Below are 13,329 nucleotides of genomic sequence, written 5' to 3'. Positions count from 1 at the left end.
ATTTAAAAGTGTTAGATCCTCAGTTCTGATTAGAAAAAAAATGCAGAAACCATCTACCGTAACCATATGACATAACTCTCCTCCTTCACATACACAATTTTATGCATCAAGTCCATGAAATATTCAGTGGCCACCTCTCCAGAATAACTAAGGAACCCATGGAAACCCAAGAAGAAAATGGATAAAGCTACAATTGCAGTCTCTGTTAGGAGAGTATGGTAGGCACTCCCTGCGGGGGGGAAGAAAACAGGCTGGCAAGGTGGCTCAGTGGATGACGGTGCCTGCCCCTAGTCCTGACGCGTTAGGTTCAATCCCCAGGCCCCACATGGTAGATGGAGAGAGAGAAATAACCTCTACATGCTGTCTTCTGACTTCTGCAGTATCTGTTTGTGCACATGCACACACACACGTACAAATAAATAAATTAATGTAACAAAAACAAAGCAAAAAAAAAAAAACAACAACTATAAATCAGGAATGGTGGTGCCTACCTAAAATCCTAATGCTTGGGAAGCGGATGAAGGAGGAACAGAAGTTGAAGGCCTCCCTCTGTTGTATGGTGAGTAAACCAGTCTGAGTTACATATCACCCTGTGTCAGAAAAGGAAAAAAAAAGAAAAAAAAAAAAGCAAGTCGGGTGCATTGGTGAATGCCTGTAAACCTAGCACTCATTGGTGTAAACCTGTAAACTAGAGGCAGAGGCAGGAGGATCCTGTGAGTCTGAGGCCTACAAAATGAGCCCAGGACAGCCAAGGTTACACAGAAAAACCCTGTCTCTCTCTCTCACACACACACATACACAAAAGAAAAGAATGAAAATGGTGACAACCTTCTGCTAAACAAGTATTAAATATCAAGAGAGTTCACTACAGTGTTTAGGTTCCTGGTCCACAGTACACATGTAACCAGTGTTAAACACTCAGAAATGTTTGTTGAATAATTACATGACTAACTCTTGGGTGTAATGGTATAATTCTACATTTTAAAAAGTGGTAATTATGGGTAAGTATGATAGGAAAAAACACCATGCACTCAAGTTTCTCCTCCTCATAATTGACAATAAGTTCCTTAAAATCAGATGACTATAAGGTTTGACCATTGAGTAAACTGTTTATTGAGACATGGTCTCATGTAGCCCAGGTTGTCTTCAGATTTACTGTGTAGCTGAGGATACCTTTAAATTCCTGCTCCTCCTTCCTCTACCTCCCAAGTGCCGGGATTACAAGTGTGCACTGCCAGGCCCAGCTAGGAGTGGAAGAGCTAGGAGTGCACAAGGAGCAATGATGCCTTAATTTTCCTCATATGCTGCCATTCTTGAAGCCTCTAGGTCTGATTTCTCAGCCAGCCGGTGGGATTGCAAGGCTAGCTGGTATCCTGGTATATATTGTATTATTCCCCTTTCTCCAGGAAAGATGTAGCCCTGCAAGCAAATGCCAGGTGATGAGAAAGGCGTCCCCCTTTCTCTGGGCAGAGACATCCCCCACCAGTCAGGCAAGCCAGTTTCTGGATTCCGTCAGGCATATCTGGGTAGTGCATAAATGTACAAGCAGGTGCCTTGTTTCCAGTGCCAAAAAACCTTGTCTTTCAGAACAGCACAATGCTGGGCATTTGGCCATGTGCTGGCAGTAAAAGGAAGAATGTGAAAGTCTACCTTTGGCGGTTGGGGAAGAGGGCCATGTAAACAGATCGCAGTAAAAGCAGGTAAAGTGACCAGGAATGTACGTAATGTTTTTATGACCACAAATGAAGGGATGACTCATTTTGCTAGGTCCTAGCTATGGCCCAGGAAAAAAAAAATGCAGAAAGGATAAGGCATTTGAATAGGGCAAAAGGATGAATAGTTCACAAAGTGGCAAAAGGGCAAGGTGACCAGGACAAACTCAAGGCTCTCTTCCTGTACCCACAAACCTTAGAAAGGCAGAATGGAACATCTGGGTCTTGGGTCACACCATTTCTGTTGGAACTGTCCTGCTTTTATTTTATTTCCTTTCTCCTCCCTTTTCTCCCCTCTTTCCCCTTCCCTTCCCTTCCCTTCCCTTCCCTTCCCTTTCCCTTTCCCTTTCCCTTTCCCTTTCCCTTTCCCTTTCCCTTTCCCTTTCCCTTTCCCTTTCCCTTTCCCTTTCCCTTTCCCTTTCCCTTTCCCTTTCCCTTTCCCTTTCCCTTTCCCTTTCCCTTTCCCTTTCCCTTTCCCTTTCCCTTTCCCTTTCCCTTTCCCTTTCCTTTCCCTTCCCTTCCCTTTCCCTTCCCCTTCTTTTCCCTTTCTTTTCCCTTTCTTTTCCCTTTCTTTTCCCTTTCTTTTCCCTTTCTTTTCCCTTTTCCTGGGACTTGACTCAGACAAGCCCTCCATCAAGGTTTATAGTAACAGGATAATACACAGTATCAATGCACAGCATCTATTTGCCAGGACTGTGTCCTATGTAGCTCCTTTGGGATTCATAGAGCCCCTAGGTGGTTGGTCAAAGGCTGGGGATTTGGCTCATTGCTAAAAGGTCTCTGTGAAGACAAAGCACACGGGATGTTCCAGGAAAAGGGAAGAGCAAAATACCACACTATTTTGTTGGCCAGATGCAACATCCTTGGTGATAAACAGGTATGACCTCTGGTTACGAAACAGCATTGAAGATCAGCTAAAGTAGAATTTTGAAACTCCCAGACTGCTTATTGCCCAAGAAACATCAGTTGTTTTGCCCCAGAAGCGGTTCCACGACCACAGATTACATTTCTAATTCCAGCGATTGTTTCCCTGTTCTTGGTGCAGTTGCCTCTGCTTGCCAGAAAAATCCAGAGGGCACTTGTGTGTAGAACAGCCAGATACAAGCCACCCTCACTCTCAGAAAAACAACTCACTGAGTGTCCTTCGGCAGGAAGTTGGAGGTATTTCTGAGTCACTAAGAGTATGGCATCACAGGCATCAATCAGACTTATCATGTTGGGGGTGGGAGATGGGAAGGAGAGACAGTGATCTTTAAAATATTTTTACAACCTTCATTTATTTGTGTGTGTGTGTATGTGTATTGCGTGCGTGCCACAGTGCCCACATGGAGGTCAGAGGTCAGCTGTTGGAGGTTATCTTCCTCACCATTCGCCTGCCAGGGACAGAACTCAGGTGGTCGGTGTTGGTGGCAAGCACCTTTCATCTGCGGGCCCATCTCACCAGCCTGAGACAGCGATCTTCACTTCTTCCCCTTTAGCAGGCGTGCTGGGGTTGCTGTGCTGTTCTGAGCTGACCGTGCCCTCTGAACCTCCTCGTGGAGTTAGAGGCAGACGACTACAAGCTTCAGTGGGCACTGTTCTGCCTAGTCACCCCACCAGCAACAGCAGAAACCTCACTGGCTGTGTTTTTCCTAGTTAGTTCCAAACTGGCCGTTGCAGGCATCACGCTCCTGAGCCAGGTTCTCCTTTGATGGCTCCTTGAACAAAGGGTGGATGTGAGGTCAGCAGCAGTCAACTTCAGGGACGACCCGTGGGTCCTCGATTATCAGATTTCAGCGACCCAGTGAAGCAGACAGCAGTGAGTTCCCTCGCCCTGGTCCTCCAGTGCCACAGATGTCACTCTGGGGCACCAAACCGACTAGGGACAAAAACCCAGCCCACATACATACCCAGGAAGCAATCAACAACGAACAAGAGGCAAAGTCAAGAACACTGTGTAAACACGGAAAGAACATTCCTACAGAGCAGGAAGGCGGGTTAGAACAGGGAAGGTTAGAGAATAAAAACCTAGGGCAGTAGCGGAGAAGCGGGGATGTGTCCATTTGTATTTCATGGTCCTACTGTGGGGGATCATGTGTCAAAGAATACTGTGCACAAAGAGTGCGCCAGAACATCCTTAAGCCGCCCTTAAAACTTCCCATTCCTCAGCTCAAGAAAATGTACCCCAGCTCCCTCAGTCAAAAACAAAACAAACCAACAAACCAACAAAACCTAGGAACAAGTCTGGGTGGGGTGGTGCTCATCTGCCGTTCCAGAACCCAGGAAGCAGAGGAAGGAGGGTCAAGGGTTCAAAGTTAGTTTGGGTCCTCCGCTGAGACCTGCATCTCTAGAACACAACAGCAGGAAACCCAGGAAGCCCTGAGTGTGCTGGCTCACTCCCACAGTCCCAGCACTCAGGAAGTGGAGGCAAGAGGATTGATTGTCATAATCAGTCAGCCAGGACTGCACAGTGTGACCTTGTGTCGAAACAAAAGCAAAAACAGGGGCTGTCGGGACGGCACTTGCTACCAAGTCTGGGTTTAATCCCTGAGACCAGCGTGACGGAAAGAATGAACCGACTCCCACAGGTTCTGTCGTCCTCTGACAGATCTGATGTAGTGCGTCTCACCCGTGGTTCACAGGCACACAACAATAAGTATTTAGAAGGCAAAACAAAGTGCCGGGCGTCAAGGCGCACTCTAATCCCAGCACCCAAGAGTCAGAGGCAGGTGGATCTCTGTGATTTCCAGGAGAGCCATTGCTGTTACACAAAGAAATGCTGTCTTGCAAAACCAATAAATAAATAAATGAATAAAATAAAATAAAACAAAACCTTAAGAGCCATCACAGACAGGTTTGGTGGTGCATGCTTGTGATCCCAGCACTTGGGGAGGCAGAGGCAGGCAGATCTCTGTAAATCTGAGGTCACGTGGTCTACAAAGCAAGTCCAGAACAGCCAAGGCTAATAAAGAAACCCTATCTCAAGAAACCAAGAAACAAATAAACAAAACAGCCATCACTTCCTTTTTGTCTACTATTGTCACTTAATTAAGCAATCAAATCAATAAGTCAACCTCCAAATTATATATTTTTAATTTATTTATTTATTTATTGTGACATATATATATTTTTAAGATTCAACTTTCAGAGAAGTTTCTCATCTTCTAATATGTGGGTCAAATTCAGATCCTGAGACATCTTGCTGGCTGGCTGTGTTAAAATTTCTATTGCTTGGGCTGGAGAGATGGCTCAGAGGTTAAGAGCACTGCCTGCTTTATCAGAGGTCCTGAGTTCAATTCCCAGCAACCACATGGTGGCACACAACCATCCATACTGAGATCTGATGCCCTCTTCTGGTTTGCAGGTATGTATAAAAAAATTAAAAAAATAAAATCTATATTGCTGCCATCTTAGTCCAGGCCATAGTGATCTCTTACTTGGACAACCTTGTTCTCAGCCACTGGCTTGTTCATTTTCAAAAGGTATCCCCTCCGCTTCTGGTTTCTTCCTTAGAGGATTTCTTTCTTTTTTATTTATTTTTAAAATTTTATTTACGTACATGTATTTGGATATGTGCTGTGAGTGGGTTGCCTCAGGATTGGGAGAGAGAATTATATTCCCTAGGGTTAAGGATGTTTTAGCTGGCATGTGGCTACTGGAGACCTTAGTTTTTGAGAGCACATAATTTACTCCCTATGAAACTTAGCAATGTCAGATATATTAAAGTCACAGCGTTGGCTAGCAATTTTAAGGTAATAATCGCAAATTCTGAGTTCAAATCCCAGCACCCACGTGTTGGCTCACAGCCATCTATAAGATCTGATGCCCTCTTCTGGCTTGCATTCATACATAAACTACAAATGCCAGGCGTGGTAGTACACGCCTGTAATCCCAACACACGGGGAGGCAGAGGCAGGCGGATCTCTGTGAGTTCGAAGCTAGCAAAGTCTACAAAGTGAGCCCCGGACAGCCAAGGCTACACAGAGAGACCGTCTCAAAAAACCAAACACTGCTTCCATTTAAATCCTCTGCGATGTTCTACAGATATTCTAGGCCAGTGGACATATGAAAATGCTGGGAGATTAGTGTGCATGCACGCTCCATGCCCTCCCCACGGATCTCACCAAATGTAACTCTTCACGTGGGTGTTCATCTATGTCCTTTGCTGTGTCCATTATGATAAGCCGGTAAAAAAGTGCATTTCTCAAGTTATGTGAGCTATTGCACCAAATACTGTACCTGAGCAAGAAAGTTGGGGCTCTTTGATCCTAGCCAACTTAAACAAAAGCATAGGTTTGGGGGTTTGGTCTGCTGCTGGCCCTCAAGATCTGTTTACTCCCAGGATATACCTATCTTGTGGTGTAAACCGGCCTAAGACATTTTACCTGATTGGTTGATTAAAGGCCTGTACCTGGGCGGGGCAGAATGAGGTAGGCGTGGCAAAGGTCCTGGCTTTTGAGGACAGGAAGAGAGGAAGGAGGACACCATGATGGGTTGACATAGAGAAGAAACCACGTGGGTTGGAAGGAAGGACTCCAATAATGGCGTGAAAGGACCAGATGAAGAATACAAGCAAGTATCTTTGGGTTATGAATGGAAGGTAGACCAGTTAAGGATGGTTAAGGCAGATGGCATCGGACGGGGGCTGGGAGGAGGATGGTGAGGTTATTGAGACAGTGTAGGTAGAAATACCTGCCTGGCCCAAGGTAAAAGGGCAGTTATAAAATCTTAACAGGTATCCGTGTCTTATTTGATTGTGATAGCGGGTTAAATAATCCCGCCACAATAGTCACAGGGCAAATAATACTTTCTTATTTATTACAACACATGGGTAGCCTGGAGATCCACTTCTTGTTACTGGTATCTAAGATGGAGTCAGTCTTGAGAGACCAAGCCCTTTTAATCTGTGGAATCTGCACCACAAATCAGTGTTTTGTGTTATAATGATTTCACATGAAAGACCCACACTCTGGTGTTACGTGTATTGTGTGAGTATAGAAAAACATAACTATTTTCCTTTGTAATAATATGATGAATAGAGGCTGGAGCGATGGCTCAGTGGTTAGGAGCACTGGCTGGTCTATCAGAGGACGCAGGTTCAACTCCCAGAACATACAGGGCGGCTTACAACTGTCTGTAACTCCGGTTGTGGGAGATCCGACACCCTCACACAGACATACATATAGGCAAAACGCTGAGGCACATAAAATAGAAAAATCTTAAAAAAAATAAAGATTAAGTTAGAGAATAATTAAAGCATACATATACCAGTGAAGTTAATTGTGATGTTATTATATTAGCAAATGTTTATAAAGTTAAATGTCTTATGTATTTTGAGAAGGATCTCACTGTATAGCTCTGGCTAGCCTGGAATTCACTGTGTAGACTAACTCACAGAGATTCTCCTGCCTCTGCAGCCCAAAGACTAGCATTAAAGATGTACATGACCCTGTCAGCCTAAGTCTCAATATTTTAAAAAGTTGTATCAGGCATGAATTTAATTTTAATACAAACACCTTTAAAAATGAATCAAAAAACTGATCCTAAAATCAGATAGGGATGTTCTTAGAAGCAGGGCTCTGGCCTAGTGTGTGGGAGGCCCTGGGTTCAGTAGCTAGAGCTGCCAATTACAAAACAAAACAAGGCCAATCAAATGGAAACAGAAAGAAAAGTGGACAGGAAAACTACAGGACAAGGACAGTGAGGGAGGACTCCTCCCAGCCAGCGACACAGGAGGAAGTCCTGAAGAGCAAGCCAGTGAATGGGAGCAGCTTTTGGCAGTGGTCACTTAAAAGATATTTTCTGTGCTCACAAAATTGTCATTTACATCGTTCTAGTCACATTGCTTACTTGGCAGTTCTGCAGTAGTTCAAAGCTTACAAACCACATCTAATAACCAGTGGCCTCTGACAATGTGGCCAGGAGATGGCACAAAATGTACTTCCCTGTCCCTCACCAGAGGGTTCTGCTTACACAGGTGGGGTTTTTCATACCACTGAAGAAGCTTGTCACCAAAAGGAGTGTGGGAGCAGGGCATTAGCAGACAAATGCAATAATAAGGATGCAGGTTGCACACAGGAGCCTCCCCTGTGTGGGAGGAAGCTCTCAGAGAAAGGAAGCGGAAAGCCTACTGAGTAACTCCTGGTGAGACCAGTGTAGAGACAGGGAAAAAGTATATCCTCACTGAGTAACAGTTACCCACCCCAAGAGAGCTGTTAGAGCAGCAGCGCTCATGTACCCACAAAGATGCATGCAGCAGTGGTTGGAGAAAGAGGGAGCACAAGAAGGAGGGGGTCCAGCCAGGAGTGGTGGCTCATGCCTTTAAGCCCAGCAGTCAGGGAGGCAGGGGCAGGCAGATCTCTGAGCTTGATGCCAGCCTAGTCTATAAAGTGAGTCCAGGACAGCCAAGGCTACACAGAGAAACCTTGTCTTGAAAAACCAAAAGAAGAAGCAAGAGGAGGAGGAGGAGGAGGGAGTCCATGGAAGAGTTGGAGGGAGGAAAAAGGGAAGTAATATATTGTAATCTCAAAAACTTATTAAAAAAAAAAAAAGAATGCAGCCCAGCTTGGTGGCTCTCATCTGTAATCCCAGCCCTTGAGAAAAGGTGGCTTTCATAAGTTTGGGACTAGCCTGATCTACATAAATGAGTTTCAGGTTAGCTTTGATTACAGAATTAATCATTGTCTCAAAATAACACGAACAAAAACAAACCAAAAGGCAAACAAACCTCAAAACAAAAGCAGAACTGAGCTCCTTTTGAAGGACAACACAGGTCACAAACCCTCAAACTCTAAAAGTCATAAAAGTAAATACAGGGGCTAACCAGCACTTAGATGACAGGGGTAGGTGGATCTCTGAGTTCCAGGCCAGCCAAAGCTTCACAGGGAGACCTTGACTCAGGAAAGAATGTGTGTGTGTGTGTGTGTGTGTGTGTGTGAGTTCGATCATATAAATGTGTATAACAAATTCATTGATGGGAAAGATCCCGTAAGCAAAGACAAAAAATCAATTTAAGAAGATTCATATCCTAGACAAGGACTATAGCCCATCCCAAGGGCATCTGACTCCCCACAGATTACACAGACTAGATTCTGGGGGCCTGGAGGCAGAGGGGATCATGATCTCAGGATGGGAGGGAAAGATCCTTTATGAATCTAACTTCAGGAGTACTGTTGTAGGTTTTTTTTTTTTTTCTTTTCTTAGTGGGAGGGTGAATTTGAAATTTTTTTTTCTAAGATTTATTTATTATGTATACAGTGTTCTGTCTGCATGTACACCTGCAGGCCAGAAGGGGGCACCTGATCTCATTATAGATGGCTGTGAGTCACCATGTGGTTGCTAGGAATTGAACTCAGGACCTTTGGAAGAGCAGACAGTGCTCTTAACCTCTGAGACATCTCTCCAGCCCCTCAGATTTGTTTTTTCTTGTTGTTTATTTTGTTCTTGTCTTCATTTTTCTTATAAAATTTGAAATTGGTTTTAGGAGTCAGACATGGTGACATGCCTGTAATCCCAGCATTCAGGAGGTAAGAGGGTCTCAACTTTATAGCCCCTTGAGCTACAGAGTGACAACCTGTTTTAAGAATCCAAAGGCTAAGCCCAATGGTGGTGGCTCAAGCCTTTAATCCCAGCACTTGGGAGGCAGAGGCTGGCAGATCTCTGAAGTTTGAGACCAGCCTGCTCTGCCAGAGCTATACAGAGAAACCCTGTCTCAAAAATCAACAAAACAAAACCAACCAAACAACCAAACAAACATACAAACAAAGAATCCAAAAGCTGGGCAACTGGAGAGATGGCTCAGCAGTTAAGAGCAGTGGCTATTCTTTCAGAGGAGCCAAGTTCAATTCCCAGCACCCACATGGCAGCTCACAAACTCTGTAATCCAGCTACAAGTGATTCGACTCCCTCAAACAGACATGCACGAAGCTAAAATACCCGTGCACATAAAACAAAAATTTAAAAAAAAAAAATCACTAGGGGGGAAAAAAAAGAAGAAACCAAAGTCTGAGAATGGAGGGCTAGAGAGAGAGCTCAGTGGCACACTGCCTTTTTTAGCATGCATAAAGACTTAGGTTCAAGCCTCAGACAGACAGACACATGCACACACAAACGCACTCACGAACAGGCTACATACACCCACAAGCTTCTAGTTTCTAGCTTCTCTAGGCGGGAGAGTGGCCAGGCCCCACCCTACAGAAAAATAAAAAAGAAAAGGCCACAAACTCCCTCCAATCCCAGGCTGTCCTGCAAAGCGCTCCCCACTCCCAGCCTTTTACAAAGCCCGCCTCCTGCTCAGTTCCCTGGTGCTTGTCTCCGGAACAGAGGCAGCCACTCGCTTGTGTCTTTCCCAATAAATCTTTTGTGTGAGGTTTATTGTGTGGTGTGACTTTGTGGTATTCCTTGGCTCCCGATTGCCAGGATGCCTTTCCCCCCAGAGCTGTAATACACTGGTCAAATACCACTCTTGAGGTATACCCTTAGCTCTTTAATTAGTTTAAAGAAAAACATTTATTTATTTATTTAGTGGGGGGGTGGGTGCGGGGGAACCCCATCTCCCCTTTTTACCATGTCTATTTTGGAGACAGAACAAAGTCCTCAGGCTTATGTGGCAGCATCGTTCGCTGCTGAACCATCTCCATCTCCTCAGCCCCCATTTTAGTTTCATGCTAAGGCGTTTTGGAAGGAATGGTTTTTATGTGCTGTCTTGCATTTGTGCTTCCTTTAGTTGGCCGCATAGTGGACTAGAAGGCCTCTCTTCTCGCTGGGAGCATCCTCCCTGCTCCCCGAGTGCTGATCACAGAGCTGCCACTCTGTCCTTAGCTAACCCTGTGCTAAGGTGCTTTGCACATGCAGCTCCGTCTTGTGGACTTTTCTTTCGACTCAGTCTCTGCCTGGCAGTAAGATGTAGAGACGAGGGAGACTGTTGAGACACTGCCCAAGGGGCAAGTTTATCTCCACCAATCATTGCCAGATGTATAGGGCTGAGGAAGTTCCTTAACCTTTCTACCCCGTGTTCGCTCTTCTATAGAGTGGAGGTGAGGTGGTCTGGGAGCCTGAGGCAGGAAGATCTCAACTTTGAAGCCTGCCTGGAGTCCAGGGACAGCCTGCCCAACTTAGTAACACTTGTCTCAAAATAAGATAAAGAAATGAATGAATGGAGATGGAATTAGTGGATATTCCCTTGTCTAACTGAAAGCCTTCCGTTCACTGTCCATTATCACAACTAATTAAAATAAAACAATCTAAAAGCCAGGCATGCTGGTGCATTTGCGTATCTGAGGGTTGCCTAGGCCACACAGGGAGTGCCAAACCAAAAGGGGCTATGTAGCAGGAAACAAAAATAAATACATAAGATTTTAAGTAAGGATGCGGTAGTGGCCGCAGGGTGCTAGCCGTAGCCGTTAGGGCGTCTGCGGCTGAGGATGCACTAGACTCTTCTCATTGTTGCGGCGAAATCCCACCGTAGACCACCCGAAGGAAGAGGTTTCTTCCGGCTCCTGGTTTCAGACAGAAGAGTCTGCCGCGGTGGGAAGGCAGCAGGGGCCCTCGTTGTTAGCTTCTCACACGGTGTGGGCCAGAAAGCAGAGTTGCTGGCCCGACGAGACTAGGCATTGAGGGGCCACCCGGGAATGGGAAAAACAACTGTGATTCTTTGAATGGAAGCCAGGTGCAGAGAGCTCTTGAAGGGCAGGGTGAACTGTTCTAAGAAACAACCAGCTGTAAACTGTAGAGCAAAAGTGGTCTGATTTTCAGGTATAAACACCCTGTGCTTTGCATGTTTGGGGTCATCTCCTGTCTTTGGAGGGGTGACCCTATCGCGATTGGAATAAACCTCTTGCTTTTGCATCGAGTTGTGGTCTGTGAGTGTTCCTGGGAAGGGCACGATCCTGAGCTCCTGAGCAGTGAGACTCCAGGTCTTACAGCACAACCTTCTAACCCTGGCCCTCGGTGAGCTAAACCACCGGCTAAGTCCCTACTGTTTAAGGATCCCAGGATTTCCCAGAACATAACCAATACCTGAGGAGCAATCCGCAACAGCAGAACCTGTGGGGGACATTTCCTATTCAAACCAACATGGGCGATGCAGGGCTTCCATGACCTTGGGGTACGACCTTTGTGAGCAAGCCTTTGTGCTGGTACCCAAACACCTGCTGTTGGACCAAGTCACTTTCGTTTTCTATCCCCTATATTCTTATTACTATGATAGCAGTTACCGTGTTTTATAAGTATTCATTTGTAATAATCGTCATTCGTTTAGAAGTTTATTAGAGTAGTATTTGTATTGGTCTTAAAATGTGACAAAAGGTCTCTGTGTCTGGACACAGCAACAGCTGAAGCTAATTGAAAAGGATCCCGGGGAGGCTGAGGCGACTCACAGACACCTGTGAGTGTGAGGTCAGCCTGGTCTACAGCGTGAGGTCCAGGGCTACATGGTGAGACCTTGTCTCAGTGGAGTGGAGGAGAACACAGAGCCTAACAATCTGAGTTTTATCCATGTTATCCACATGGTGGAAGGAGACACACACACACAGACACACGTTGTTTTTAGGTTTTTGCTAGAAAGAGGGTCCTCTGGTGAGGAACCCAACATTAGAACCCCCCAAAATGCTGGCATACTGATCTCAGAAATGAGAAAATAAGTTCCTGTTGACATTAAAGCAAACACAGAATGGACTCTTATGACAAGTTAGCCGGAGTCTTGGTAGGAGGGATGACAAGCTCTTAACAAAGGCTGTGTTATACCCAGAGGTGGAATCCTCTTTGGAACAACAATGACAACTGGGCTGAAGTTTGGGGAAATGTGCCATTATGCATTATACACACACAGATCAGTTAGTCACTACCAGAGCGTGATAATCTAAATCCGCCCACGGTGGGCAACCCATTTGGCCTAAGGCCGTATCAGTAAATAGTGCTTCTGTGGTTGTTAACATTTCTTTTGCACAGGCAATGGGCTTTCTGTTTTGATTATATCCTGAATGAAAGTGTACTCAAGAGTTCAAAGACGTTTTTTAAGCTCATAGAATCTGACTAAGAGCATATTTTCATGTATGTGTATGCGTGCTGGGAAATATGTGGGCATTCCGGTATGGCAAGCTTCCGGCAGTGCGGTTACAAGCTAAGTGCCTAGAGCGCGAGATCAGCTGCTTTGAGAAGCAGGCACCCATCCCTTCTTGTGGCGTTCTGGAGACCTGTGAGGGTGGACGCTGGAGACAACAGCCAAATCACCCATGGGCCGGAACCACAGCGACACCTGCCTCCCGTCTGAGTGGCGTCCTTCCTCGCTGGGTTGCGGGGACCTGCCGGGGGCGTGGCCTCCCGCCGGGGCGTGGCCTCCCTCGGGGGCGTGGCCTCGGGGTCGGAGGGCGCGCCAAGCGGGTGTCATGGCCACCTCCATGCTGGGTCCTGTCCGCGGCCCGGGGCCGTTCGGTTTGGCCCGCCTGTTCCGTCACCGGCCGCCTCGGGAGGCGTGGGAACGTGTGCGGCGGCTCCCGGGGCCCTCGGCAGTCCGGCGCAGCGTGGCGGCGGCCAGCGGGCCCGGCGTCCCGGGTTCCGACCACTACTGCCTGGAGCTGCTTAGGTGAGCCGCAGCTGCCCGGGGACGTCCCGGGAGCCCGGAGCCTGTGGGGCTGGGAGT

At 46.4% G+C, this 13,329-nt stretch overlaps 1 protein-coding gene across 11 annotated transcripts in view; it reads left to right on the top strand.

Annotated features, from left to right (window-relative positions):
• Ndufaf6 (NADH:ubiquinone oxidoreductase complex assembly factor 6) overlaps positions 1-13,329 on the top strand; it is a 129,439-nt gene that overhangs the window by 92,814 nt on the left and 23,296 nt on the right. For 5 of the 11 annotated variants that reach the window (XR_009592475.1, XM_060385983.1, XM_021647644.2 and 2 more), the window contains exon 1: positions 13,047-13,272. The exons of 4 other annotated variants lie outside the window; for them this stretch is intronic. Coding sequence is in view for 4 of the 7 variants with exons in the window: in XM_060385983.1 (XP_060241966.1) it covers positions 13,076-13,272 (197 nt within the window). In the remaining 3 variants the exon portion in view is untranslated. Of the gene's footprint in view, positions 1-13,046; positions 13,273-13,329 lie in introns of those variants that run through there. 2 more of the 11 variants (XM_060385987.1, XM_060385984.1) reach the window with 1 other exon arrangement.

This window comes from Meriones unguiculatus, chromosome 6, assembly GCF_030254825.1.
Source record: "Meriones unguiculatus strain TT.TT164.6M chromosome 6, Bangor_MerUng_6.1, whole genome shotgun sequence".
In the NCBI taxonomy this organism is placed as follows: Eukaryota; Metazoa; Chordata; class Mammalia; order Rodentia; family Muridae; genus Meriones; species Meriones unguiculatus.
Note: the sequence above shows the minus strand (reverse complement) of the source record. Positions and strands in the feature narration are given on the sequence as shown.